We start from the raw sequence: 13663 nt of genomic DNA, 5'->3' as shown, positions 1-13663 counted from the left end.
AGCGGAAGCGGCGTGCAGCACGTGGGGGCGGTGCTGGCGGAGGCGCAGGGCCCTCCTGGTTGTGCGGGGCTCCTAGCGGCTGGAGCCAGAACCGAGGTTGAAGGCTGCCTGGCTTCCATGGAGACATCAGCAGCGGAGCAGCCGAGCTCACAGCCCCCGCATCTCGGGGACCACTGCATCCATGACGGCGACTTCGTGGTGCTGAAGCGAGAAGATGTGTTCAAAGCAGTGCAAGTCCAGCGGAGAAAGTAAGTCTGGTTGCTGGCCTAGGGCAGCGCGCACCACCATCCAGATAATCACTCCTCCTGTGTCCCATTCTTGGCTCTTTGAATCCCGCTCCCCAGCCTCTGTTGCTACCACTCGGGTCTTCCTATCACAGAGGCCTTCCCACTGGGATCTTGCTGCATCCTTGGCTTATGGGATCTCCTTTGCACCGTTCTCATGTTCTCATCCTATAGCACTCGCCACTACCTTTCACTCCCCAACTTTCTGTTCTATCTTCTGCGCCAGATTCTCTACCCAAGAATTCCATTCTTGATACTCCCACCCCGGAGGGTGCTTTCCCGAGGGTTCGGGGGGGGGGGGCTCTCTATTCTTACAGAACTTACCCAAACTTTCACATTCAGATCTCTTCATTATGTCTGATCCTCCTCCCACCTCCCCACTTTCTCCATAAATTCAACATCCTCCGTAAGAAAGAAGGGAGGTGAGAGAGAAAGATCTCTTGTGGTATGGCTTGCAGGTAGGCAGTCTTCTTCTCTGGACCCCGGTGGGAAAAATCCGACAACTGTAAGAAAAGAGAACTTAATACAATGTTCATAGCCGGGTGAAGCCCAATGCTGTGCTCACCCGTGCTTACTGATAGCCAGCTGAAGCAAACACTTCTTTGCCTCCCAAGTAGTGGGATTACAGGTCTGCTGCACCACACTCAGCTTGCTTCCTCTTCTGATACAACTATTTGAATGTCCTTTTTTATAACGAGTTTTATTGGATGATCCTTTTTATTACCAATGAGTCATATAGTATCTTCAGTTCTAAAAAGTACTTTCTTTGTTAATTAGTTTGTTTCTTTGGGTACACAGAGAAATACTGTCTCAAAAAAAACTAGTATTGCTTTAAATTGTGTGTGTGTGTGTGTGTGTGTGTGTGTTCGTGTTTGCATGCTTGAGTACATGAACGAACTCTGGTGCCCTCAGAGGGCAAATGCTTTGTATTTCCTGGAGCTGGAGTTATGGCCGATTGGGAACCACACAACTTGGGTGCTGGGAACCAACGTCAGATCCCGTGGAAGAGCAGTAAGTGCTCTCAAGTGCCGAGAGTCATTTCTCCAGCCCCCTAAGAAGTGCCCTTTAGAAGTTATTTCCTAGCTCTTTTTACTATCTTAGGAAAAGCATGATAGTAATTTTTTTTGTCTTATTTAGAAAATGACTTGCTGAACCCAGCCGCATCCCAAGCCAGACTCCCTATCAGCAACGCGAGCGATCTTGGCTCTCTGCAGCTCTTACTCCGTTCCAAGAACCTTGCAGCTCATTATTTATCAGATCGCCTCCCACAGTTTCCTGACTGAGCTTTTGGGCAGTCTTTTGAGTGCATTCCCCCCCCCCCCCACCTCACATACACTTGTGCACACACACACACACACACACCTTTGCACATAAGACAGGCTGGCAGAGGCGTAAGCCAGCCCAGCTTCAGCGTTTCATTAATACCAACATGCTTCGAGGATGAGATAAGGGGCACAAATAGACGTTAGTTACTGGAAATCTATCATCCCACTGTCCCCAAATCATTATTACACACTGGCTGTATTTCCTGTAAATGAGTTTAATCTGGTCTTAGTGAAATCTTGATAAACTACTTGGGTCTAAATTTAGATTATTTATTGTTATTATCTGTACCAAGTTATAAAGTTGAAAATATTTTTCCATTTATGAATTTATTTATTTATTTATTCATTCATTCATTCATTCATTCATTCATAGAGGGTGCATGCATACAGTAGCAAGCATGTGAAGGTCAGAGAACACCTTGCATGAATCAGCTTTCTCCTTCTACCATGCGGGAGCTAGAATCAAGCTTTGGTCATTAGGTCCTGAAGCACCTCAGGAGCACCTCCAGAGGACATGTGGTTCAAGTGACGTTTGATGAATGAGGTCATTGGTCCTGAAGCACCTCAGGAGCACCTCCAGAGGACATGTGGTTCAAGTGACGTTTGATGAATGAGGGGAGGTGGCTCAAAGGGTAACGCTCTTACCCACACAAGCATGAGGTGTGGTGGCACATAGCTTTACTCCCAGTGTTCCTACAGCAAGATGGAGGCGGATGCAGAAGAATCACTAGAAGGTCGAGGCCACCAGCCTGACATGTATAACAGTGAACAAGAGAGACCTTGTCCCAAAGAAAGATGGAAGGCAAGAACCAGTATCTGAGTTGATCTTCTGACTTCCACAGCAAGCTGTGCTACCCAAACACTCATACAGGATGAAAGTAGTTACGTTTTTTTTTTTAAGGATGTGATATACAAAGATATGGTGGGATCATAGAGAACTGGAAAGGAAAGATGAAAAGAGTGATGCGGGGCACAAATTCACCAGGACAGGACAGGTCCCAGAATTCAGAGTTCAGTGCATGTAAGCTGGGCTCTGAAGCTCCTTAGGTACAAAGCTGTTCTTTATGTCAACCATGCCATGTGATAAAGAAACTACCTGCAGACCTGTTTCAATCCTGTGGCTTTAGCTCCTCACACAAACATGTATACCGCTGTCATTGTGTGTTATGTGACATGCTTTTTCTGTGGAGTCGCTATACACATATCAGTTCACCTCAGAAATGGAACCCACAGCAGACCAAAGTAATGACTGCAGCAATGTCCAGTTTGGTGAACCAATGAGGTTTTTATTAGAGTTACTAACAGAAGTGTGGCTAAGGGGCTATTTACAAGGCAACTATAGAAAGCCCATTCAACATGGGTAACTACGCCCAGAAACCTACACCCCTGAAGCTGTCTAGTAGCTCCTAAGCTGAACTTCTCTCAGCAGCCTGACCAATCAGTTGTTATTTCTACGCACGTGCACAAACACCCGCGCATGCACACACACACACATACACACACACACACCATCCAGCAGCAACTATTTACTCCTTTTTATTTTGTTAGATAGGGAACCTCAAGAATCTTCCAGGTTTTTGTTCTCCTTTTGCTCAGCCCCTAAGGTTGGTGAGTGTCTTCTTCCCTCCTAAAGGAAATATTTCAATATGGAGGGCATGTTGTAATTCAGAGGAGCATCCTACGACACTAGCTAAAGCAAATCTGGCCTGGAATTTGGCATCTTTCCACCTCTGCCTCCTGCATGTTGGGAGCAGTGTGTCCCACCACACCAGGTAACTGACTCTTGACCAGCGTGCTTCCCTGGGCCTGGGATGTCTGTCCTGGGTGCCTGAGGATTGCTGTGGGAATGAAGGGGTACACACTGGTAGTGTCCAGTTGTTACACAGCAGGTGCTAGCTTGCTTTCTGTGAAAGGAAAGGGTTTCTGTCGTGTGCTTGTGTTTAAAGATGCTCTAAGGGACAGATCTCTGATAGGAAGCCTAATACCTCGCCCTTGGCAGTACCTGATTGGTGCTACATCCATTTCTAGTGTGTAGATTATCAATAATGTTTATTCTGATATAGGCTTTAAAAATTGTTGTCATCTTAAGTGATCATTCTGTTGGGATTTTCTAGTGCAAGTTTCACGGGGCGTTACGAGACTTACTTATGGCCTGGGAGTCTTGTCAGTCAAACCTCTGTTGGGATCTGCAGAATCTGTGAATTTAAGCATCCCGGGTGACAATGCAAAATGCAGTCAGACCTGTGTCCCACAAAAGGAGTGTCTTTTTTCTTCTAAAAGTCAGTGTTTTTCTGGCTTCTTCATAAATGTTTCTATCTATCCCCAACCTGCTTCTCTCTAGTTCATTTGTCAGTTTGCCCTCACGGAAGTAATGCAGTTAACTATTTATCATGAGGACTCTTGAAATAAACTAGGACTAGCACACTTTTTGTAGCAGAAGCATAAAAGAAATTAGTTGATTGGTTGCCTTTTCTTCCTCAGAAAAGTAACTTTTGAAAAACAGTGGTTCTACCTGGATAACGCCATTGGCCATAGTTATGGATCAACATTTGAAGTGAGCAGCGGAGGAAGTCTTCAACTCAGGAAGAAGCTGGAAGAGCCCACATCAGGTACACCACGGGGAGGAGATAGGTGCTTGGCAGACTTCCATTTAATTTGGACACTTTCCAGGAAACTTAGCTAAAACAAGAGGTTGTTCTAAAGAATGCTAAGACCAGACGTGAGGGGCTGATGGGCTGGGTGTGGGTGGGAACTCAGGACAAGAAGACTGCAGTGCAGGCACATAGGTAGAGTGCTCACCTAGCATACTCGAGGCCCAGGTTCATCTGCAGCACTCCATAAACTGGACAAGTCACTGAAGTACTCAAGAGTATGCTGGGGATCAGAAGTCAAGTTAATTTGGTAGCAACTTTGAGGCCAGCCTGCACTATGTACGACCTTATCTCAAAAAGAATCTTTCAGGATGCTAGAGCGGTAGCCCAACAGTAAAAGTACTTGTTGCTCTCTTAGAAGACCCAGGTTCAGTTCTGAACACCCACATGGAGGCTCACAACTGTCTGTAGCTTCAGTTCCAGGGAGCTGATGTCCTTTCTGAGTTCAGGCACCAGGCATGCTCCTGGTACTCGTACATGCAGGCAAAACACTCAAATGCATAAAATTAAATAATTTTATTTTCTTTTTGAGAAAGGGTCTCTATATTAGCACTGAGCCTCCAGTGTATTCCATGCTGGCCTCTAACCAAGATCCTGCTGTTTGGATTAAAGGTCTGTGCTACTATGCCTGCTCTTCAAAAATACTATTTTATTCATTCATTCTTTTTTTCTTTCTTCCTTTCTTCCTTTCTTCCTACCTTCCTTCCTTCCTTCCTTCCTTCCTTCCTTCCTTCCTTCCTTCCTTCCTTCCTTCCTTCCTTTTAAGGAAACATTGCAAAATATTTTCAAATCAGGGCAAGCAAGATGGCTTAGTAAAAGTACCTGACAACCTGAGTTCAGTTTGATCCCTAAGACGTGGTGGTAGAAGGGAACTGTGTCCTCTGACCTTACAGACACCATGCCATGTGTGAACCCTTACACATACACAAATACATGTAAAATTAAGTAACTAAAATGTGATCTTTAATAATAATTTTCTATCAAAAATTATCATAGAGCAATTTCTTTCCTTAGAGACCAAAGAAGCGGGCACTGATAATCGAAATATAGTTGATGATGGAAAGTCCCAGAAACTTACTCAAGATGATATAAAAGCTCTGAAAGACAAGGGCATTAAAGGAGAGGTAAAAACAGATTCTTTCCCTTCATTTGTATGTAACAAATTTGTCTATAATGTGGAGTAAAATGCGTATATAGTCAAAACACATTAGAGTAGACACATTCAGAGTACCAGTGGAAGAGAAGTTAACAGCTCGGCTTGTTTGATTTTGGCTGATCTTCATCTGTAGTTTTCCTTTCTTGGCAATCTCTCTTCCTCTAACTTGGTTTAAAGGAAGTTGGTGAACAGGACCCTAGATTTCATGCCCAACACCGGGGGGAAAACGTCTAAATGGAGTTGCAATGTCTTTGTTCCAAGTCCTAAGTAGAGTGTAGAAATGCAGAGTTGACCCACTCAGACTCCCATGGAAGAGGGACTGGAGATCAGACCCTCAGCCAAGTGCCGGGGTAAAGCTTCAGGAAATATGCTTGCTCCTTTTCTTCCAGGAAATAGTTCAGCAGCTAATTGAAAATAGTACAACATTCCGAGACAAGACAGAATTTGCCCAAGATAAATATATTAAAAAGAAGAAGAAAAAGTAAGTCGCATTGCTTGAAATGGTTGAAAATAGTATATATTTTCTGTTCACTACATAAATATTACAAAAAAAAATGAGATGTTTTAATTTTTTTTATTTCATATTGCTATTTTGCTCTTAATTCCCCTAGATATGAAGCCATCGTTACTATCTTGAAGCCATCTACCCGTATTCTTTCAATTATGTATTATGCAAGAGAACCTGGAAAAATTAAGTACGCTTTGTTTCCTTTCAAAGTATAATTAGGGGAAATATGTCTTTAAGCGAGTCATGATTTTAAGTAAAATGAAAAGCTTGCTCACCTGCATAAAGTGTCCTCCTTCCTCATAAATTGTAAGTCCTTTTATTGTCGCCTCAAGTAAACAATAATCTTATGAATATAATTCTTACAGAACAACTAGAAAAGCTATTATTAAATGTCAGTTTTTTCTTGGCTGAAAGTGAGCGAATCTTCCTTTTTTTTTTTTTTCCCCTTAGCCACATGAGATATGATACACTAGCTCAGATGTTGACGTTGGGAAATATCCGTGCTGGCAATAAAATGATTGTCATGGAAACGTGTTCGGGCTTGGTACTAGGTGCCATGATGGAACGAATGGGAGGTAAGGTGATGTTTTCAAATTTGGTAAACTACCTCCATGTGAGGCAAGGAGTCCAGAACTGACAGTTAGAGAAGCAGATGGAGTTTCTTTACCAATAGGGCAGGGAGCTCAGTAGACCTCTATGGCTCCTGTCCCAGAATCTTTCTGTGTGGTCCATTTCTCCCCACTGAGGCTGTGTTGGTGTCCTGTGATGCTGTCCTTTCCTGCTTTGGTGTCTGTGGGGGTGATTCTGGAGCTGCAATTGGCTAATGATTTTAGTAGAACAGCTGGTATTTACTGTGATCTCAGGAACCAAGGGGCTGAGCGGGGAAGGCTTCTCAGGAGGAATTTGCTCTTGGAATTCACAAGCTGACCTGTCTGATTTCTCCGACTAGAAAACAAGAGCTTGCATCCACCCTATCTGGGGTTGAACAAGGAAAAAGCAAATAGGCCCAAATCATCTGACCTCTGAACAAGATGTCTGGGTCTCTGGGAATGTATTCTCTCTGTAGGGACTGGGATGTCAGCGAGCTCAGGGACCACCCTTACCCCATGGGCTTTGGCATTCTCCACCCTCTAGACATGGGAGAAGAATCGCGTGAGGACCGAGGCTCGAAGTCTGGAGTCCCTCCATGTGCGGATGTCTGTCTGTTTTGTCTGTTCAGGCTTTGGCTCCATTATTCAGCTGTACCCTGGAGACGGGCCTGTTCGGGCAGCAACAGCTTGTTTTGGATTTCCCAAATCTTTCCTCAGTGGTCTTTATGAATTCCCTCTCAACAAAGTAAACAGTCTCCTCAAAGGAACATTTTCTGCTGAGATGTTGTGCTCAGAGCCTAAAGACAGCACTGCAGTTGAAGCAAGTAACGGGGAGCTTGAGGAGAAACCGAGCGCTGAGCAAGCAGATGAAGACAGCCTTGTGGATGCCCCAGAAAGCAACGCAGCGCAACAGAGGCCGGTGGAAAGTGTTCCTGGGGACCCAGAAGACAAGGAGCCTAAAGAAAAAAGAAGCAAAAGAGATTATGTAAGCATGTCAAGAGTCAGTGTTCTTGTAATAGCGTCAGAGCCTCGGTGAGTTTGAAGTTGTGAAATTTGGGTTGACTTTGAAACGTAGGTTCTGCCGGGCGATGGTAGTGCACACCTGTAATCCCAACACTCTGGGAGGCAGAGGCAGGCGGATTTCTGAGTTCGAGGCCAGCCTGGTCTACACAGAGAAACCCTGTCTCGAAAAACCAAATCCAAAAAAACAAAACAAAACAAAAAAAACAACAAAAAAAAAAGAAACGTTATGTTCCCAGATGCTAACTCTCAGAAATACTTGGGGAAACAGGTGTGTTTGTACCTGGCTGTGTGACTTACTCTTTGGGCTGGAGCTCTGGGTGACTCTTGTGGCTGCCTTCAGCAGTGTTCTGTTCGAGTGAGGGTTCCTTTTGAGAACAAGCTTCCTTGTGTGTCCCTCCCACTGTCTATTGAACACCACTGCTCCACTCTGATAGGTCAGGGCATTTCTGTACATCTGGCTCAGTCTGTCAGTTCATTGGTTTCTTGCTGTCCTTAAAGATTCAGGAAAAGCAAAGGAGACAAGAAGAGCAGAGGAAAAGACACATGGAGGCTGCCGCTCTGCTGAGAGAAAGAAATGCAGATGGGTATGTTGATAAAGGATGCGGGGCACTTCACGGCGCTCAGCGGTCTGCTCTGAATGCAGCACACTTTCTACTGTCTGCCCTGATTGTTGTGGGAAATGAGATGGAGATTTTCTCTCAGTTGTTTTGGGGTTTTGGTAGAGGAGGGGTTGTTTTCATTTAAGAAAGGTTGGACCTGGGCTGGAAAGATGGTTCAGCATTCAAGAGCATACACTGCTCTTTCAAAGGACCAGCGTTATGTTCAACACCCTGCCCAGCCACTCAGAACTAACTCCCTTTAATTCCAGTTTCGGGGAGATCCAACATCATGGCCTCTTTGGAAACACTCATACACATACCTACATGCAGGCATATGTATTCATAACTTTAAAACATAGTTAATTTATCAAAGCTTTTATTTTAGGCTAGTAAAAATAAGTACTTGGTTGGTTGGTTGGTTGGTTGGTTTTAAAGAAAGTCCAAGTCTGGCAGGGAGAGAAGTCAAAGAAATCTTAGCCTTCATTAATGACTATCAGATAGGACTGTAGGGGCTGTATGGGCCATTAACATGGCTATGACACTGGCCAATACAGAACTACTGAAAACTTCTGTCAGAGGTTAGAGAGGTGACTAAATGGTTAAGAAAGAGAGCTTGGTACTTCTACAGAGAACTGGTGTTTACCTAGATCACAGCCCACGACTATCTATAACTCTAGTTATAGATACTCTTGGCCTCTGCAAGCGCGCGCGCGCACACACACACACACACACACACACACACACACACAAACATACACACACACTAATACATCTTTAAGAAAAAGAACACCTGTCAATTGGAGCTGGATTTGAGGGTATAGTATTAGATTTGCTTCTAGATGATCTAAAAGAAAAAATACAAGATTATCCAATATATATTTGTCAGGCAGCACAAACACTTATAACCCTATTTCTTCTAAATAAGTAGTTCATGGTTTCATTTTGCTTTGAATTACTAGAATGTTGTATAGTGCCCTGTTCTTGTATAGCTCACACTAGCCTAGACCTCCCTGTGTAGTTCAGGCCAACCTGGGACTCCAGGCAGTGTTCCTGTCTGGTCTGAGTATTAGGATTTTAGCTATGTATAATCATGTATAAATCACATGACTTAAAATGTGATCATTTTAAGTACATTTAAAACCCATGCTCCTCTTGGAGGGTGTAGAATAATATTCTCTGTTTTATCTTGCAGTTTGATTGTGGCCAGTCGTTTCCACCCCACACCGCTGCTGCTGTCTTTACTAGATTTTGTGGCCCCGTCAAGGCCGTTTGTGGTCTATTGTCAGTATAAAGAGGTAATGCTGAGATGAAATGGACAGAACTCCTACATCTAAATTTTGATCTTTGTACTGTAGCTTGAGATATACCTAATGGGACTCCGGTTTTGCCCTTAGCCTTTATTGGAATGCTACACAAAACTTCGGGAGAGGGGAGGAGTCATTAACCTAAGGCTGTCTGAAACCTGGCTCAGAAATTACCAGGTAAGTGTTCTCACTGCCGGGCCCTAGAGCCGGTCTCTGGGGCTGCTGGCTTCCTGCAGCGGTGCTGTATGTTGTTAAGTAGAGCCACTGTTCTACAGTGTCAGTGGTTGAAATGTCTGCCTGTCACTTAGAAAAAAATACCCTGGCTACCTGGCTTCCTGGCCTGCTTTTAATATCAGAGTGACACATTCTGTAGCCCTAGTCCAGAGGTATTTAAAATGCAAATACCTAGCTATACTACTCTCAAGACTTTGCCATCTGTAGAGATGGTCACTGAAAACGAAATGACCCTGCCCTCTGCTGCCACATCTTCCCAGCCAGTTTCAGGATTTACTGGTGGGGTGTGTGCTATTCCAGAGCACATAGACTGAGGTACATTCATGTTCATTAAAGGGACCCTCAGCCTCCCTTTCTCTGCCAGGGTTAAATATCACACCCAGGATCTCAGGGATGCTGGGCAAGTACTCTGCCACTGAGCCACACCTCAGATCTGTGCCAGTTTATTAGGGAAAGGGCCCTTTAAAGAATAAAAAGAGAGGAAATGGTGTTAGCTAGGTGAGTGCTTGCAAAGGTGGAGAGCCGCCTACAGTAATGAGCAGAGTCCCCAGCAGGCCAGTGAGACGCCAGTAGTAAAGACTGCTCCACTGTCAGAGCCCCTGGTCTGCTCTTGTGCCTGGGCTCAGTTTTGATTGTCCTCCATATAATCCCTGAAGCAGATCCTGAAGTCCCAGCAGCTGGAGGGGCTTTGCTGCTTGAGTGCTTCGCAGCCACTTCCCTTCAGGAAGGGAGATCGGAGGGGAGCACTTCCAGGTTACCTTGTGCCCCACCCTGCTGCTTGAAGTCTCTCCTACCACAGTAGTCCTGTGTAACACTGCCTTTTTATGTGGCAAAAGTGACAAGTGAGAAGAGCCCTTGCTGGGATTAACAGATAGCAGGGAAGTAGTCATCCAATGTTGCTTCTGCATACACCCCCAAACCCTGTTGTTGGCCCTGAAACTTCCTGAAATCAGAAGGGAGACACCAGTGCATAGGCCAGAGGGCTACAGAAACCATTCACACCCCTCCACAGAAACTAGCATGCAGTTTAAGAGAAGCAGAGCTTCATATATTTTGTTTAAAATAAATAAATCCCCTTGTTTTTACATATCCTTCTGCATTGTCCTATGAAGAAGTAGTCTTAAACCTTAGGCATTGTAAATCATCAAGAGATTTGTCATTTAAAATCTGATTTTTATTAGATTGTTGACATAGTTTATAAGAATTCAGAAATGCATGAATGTCTGTTTTTTCTGTTTTGGTTAGGTTCTGCCAGATCGGAGTCATCCCAAATTGTTGATGAGTGGAGGTGGAGGGTACCTCCTGTCAGGATTCACTGTGGTCTCAGACAGCCTTCGAGCAGACCCTGGCCTCAAGGCCTGTGCAGCCACTTTAGACTCGCACAAGGCTGAGGAGCCAGCAGCTAAAAAACAGAAATGTGTGGAATCTGCCTCTTAACTCTTAGGAGATTAATGTTGGTTCCAGGGCATTCTGCAGCTGATAATTAAGTGACATCACTAAAATGTTTTCCTTGTCCTAAGAGTGTGTGTACGTACACCTATTCCTGGGAAGAAGTAAGCCTTTTGTTTGCCTCTGATGCAGCAAGATTAGTCAGGGCTGCAACTCTGATGGGCAGTAATGGACTGGTACAGCAGTCCTGTATCACAGCAGACTCAGTACATAAAATATCTGCAAATACCTTGGGAATGTCAACACCTTGAAAATGTTGATGTGTAAGTCTTTGTTTATATTTAAGCAAAGATAAATAACACAAACTAGCTAAAACATGGTGAACAATGAAAGGAAATTTTCTCTTCCTCCTAAGCAATATGGATGTGTGAGCCTGTGAGATTTACAGTACCAAAAATGTCTACCCTGTGCCCTGCAATGGAAGAAGCTTTTCTTTTTAGATACAAGATTTTGTTATTTTAATAGTCAATGGCCTGAGGAAAATCCAGGTGTTTATTTTCCTGCTTCTCCCCTTTTTGGTGCATAGAAAGGTTTGGTGGGTGCTCGCCTTTGTTCTGGATAAAGTGATTAGAACTTCTGTGCACTGTTAAACAATTTTTTTTCCCTCTGTAGACAAAAGACACAGAAACCTGTATTGGTGATGGTATATATACATACACATAGATGTGTCTATATGTCAGCATGGAAAGAATGTACTGCCTGTGGTGGGGCAGAGAATGAATACATGTTTATTGAACTGTGGTAAAGACTTGTGCAGGACAGAGCAGCGCGCGCTGTGTTGCTTTCACTCCTTGTCAAGTGTGTTTCAAGTGCCTTCTGGGGATTTCTCACACTGGTCTGTACAGGTCTGTTAGTGTGGGTGGGTGTCCTTTATCTGCTCTGAAAGAAATCTAATCAAATTCCTTTACCATCTCCATTGTAAGGAATAAAAATGTCTAGAGTAATCGAAGACTCTTGTCCCCTGGAGAGTCTTGTGTTCACTAGGACATGTGCAGTGTTCTTGTCATCATAGAAGTCTGGCCAGTCTGGAGCATCTTGGAAGAAAAAAAAATTGCTTTCCTAATAGCTTGTGCTGTTCTGATCAAGGCTTCTGTGATGACCAACTTCCGCTCTTTGGCCCTTTTCTCCCAACAATTGCTATTAAAGAATAAAATTTTCCTACTCTGAGCCATAGGTCATTAATGATTCAATGCTGCATTTATTACGTTGAGCTAGCTGACGTGACACATCTCTGTGGTGGAGACCACACTGGAATGTGCCACATGAAGTCACATTTAAGGAGAATGTAAGATTGGACAGATGAGACTATCCAGTAGGGCTGGTCACTGTTGAAAATGATCTCAACTGGGGTCCAGGACTTGTTCCCGTCTCTGAATCATTTAGTCTGCCCTCCAAGGTTGGGGTCTAAGGTCTGAGCTACTGGCAAATAACTCAAAAAAGAAAATAGAGAGGAGGCGAGATTTGAAGGAGTGAGCTCGGATTGAGTCATAGTGGGAACACATGAAAATAGACTGCGTGCTCTTCAGAAGTATTTGTTGTGAACACATGAAAATAGAGCATTTGCATGTTTGGAAGTATTGGTTGTGAGCACCCATGAAAATTAGGGGAGCATTTGCATGTTGTTTGGAAGTATTGATTGTGAACACTGCAGCAGCGGGAACGCTAGAGACCCCATCCTCAAACCCAAGGTCGGCAGTATTCAGGCCTTCATCTTATGATGCATGCTGTGCAGCGCCAGGAAGGAGATGGGCCTAACAGCTGGAAGGAGCTCTAGGGTAATACTCATTTTACCTAACGAAAATAAAAGACATGGGCCAGCAGTATGGCTTAGTGGCTGAAGGTGCTCGCTGCCTAAGCTGGTGATTTGAGTTCTCCAGAACCCACAGAGTAGAAGGACAGAACCAACTCCACAAAGCCGTCCTTTGATCACACACATTGTGGCCCATGTGTGCTCATACCCACACGCCATACACAAGTTAGTTTTTCTTAAATTACAAATTTTACTTGGACTTAAGTATGAACACAGGTCAAATTGTAAGCCTGGTCAGCTACTTAAGAAAGAACAAACTGTTAGCCATTCTGTTAACATTTATAAGGTACCCACAGCCTTTTGATCCTTTATTTGTTTCATTGGAATAAATATTTTAATCAACTCTGAGGTTTTCAAAGGGGGTCTTATAACGCTGTACCAACCCCAGACAGTAGACAGTTCAGTGTTCTCATCCCCTGTACTTCAAGCAGCTTCTAAACGTTTTACTGTATGTGTGTATCTGGTGTGTCAGTGATGGCATATGTGTGTCATGGTATACGTGTAAGGGTTAAAGGATGACTCCCGAGAGGCAGTTCTCCCTGTGTGGATAGTCAGTCTTGTGCAGCAAGTGCTTCTGTCCCCTGCGCCATCTTGCCAGCCCTGAAACAACTTAAAAAAAAAAATCACAGTAAATACCAGGGCAGTGGCTCAGTGGATAAAATGATGGCCACCAATGCGTGATGCTTGAAGTTCCAGAACTAATGTAAAGCCACACGTGGTGATCCCAGTG

General features: G+C 44.1%; 1 protein-coding gene across 1 annotated transcript; it reads left to right on the top strand.

Annotated features, from left to right (window-relative positions):
* The first annotated feature begins 5 nt into the window (after positions 1–5).
* Positions 6–12290, top strand: Trmt6 (tRNA methyltransferase 6 non-catalytic subunit). Its single transcript, XM_052183708.1, has 11 exons — positions 6–248; positions 4091–4218; positions 5275–5384; positions 5806–5897; positions 6028–6111; positions 6375–6499; positions 7144–7499; positions 8036–8121; positions 9329–9431; positions 9531–9617; positions 10920–12290. The coding sequence occupies exons 1-11, from the start codon at positions 118–120 to the stop codon at positions 11109–11111; spliced, it is 1494 nt and encodes a 497-aa protein (XP_052039668.1). The 5' UTR covers positions 6–117; the 3' UTR covers positions 11112–12290.
* The last annotated feature ends 1373 nt before the right edge of the window (positions 12291–13663 follow it).

This window comes from Apodemus sylvaticus, chromosome 5 (genome assembly GCF_947179515.1).
Source record: "Apodemus sylvaticus chromosome 5, mApoSyl1.1, whole genome shotgun sequence".
Classification (NCBI taxonomy): domain Eukaryota; kingdom Metazoa; phylum Chordata; class Mammalia; order Rodentia; family Muridae; genus Apodemus; species Apodemus sylvaticus.
Note: the sequence above shows the minus strand (reverse complement) of the source record. Positions and strands in the feature narration are given on the sequence as shown.

Coding starts and splice junctions, on each gene's coding strand:
- Trmt6 (XM_052183708.1), top strand. CDS start 118: ATGGAGACATCAGCAGCGGAGCAGCCGAGCTCACAGCCCCCGCATCTC. Junction 4,219..5,274: donor GCTGGAAGAGCCCACATCAG/GTACACCACGGG, acceptor TTCTTTCCTTAG/AGACCAAAGAAGCGGGCACT. Junction 6,112..6,374: donor AGAGAACCTGGAAAAATTAA/GTACGCTTTGTT, acceptor TTTTCCCCTTAG/CCACATGAGATATGATACAC.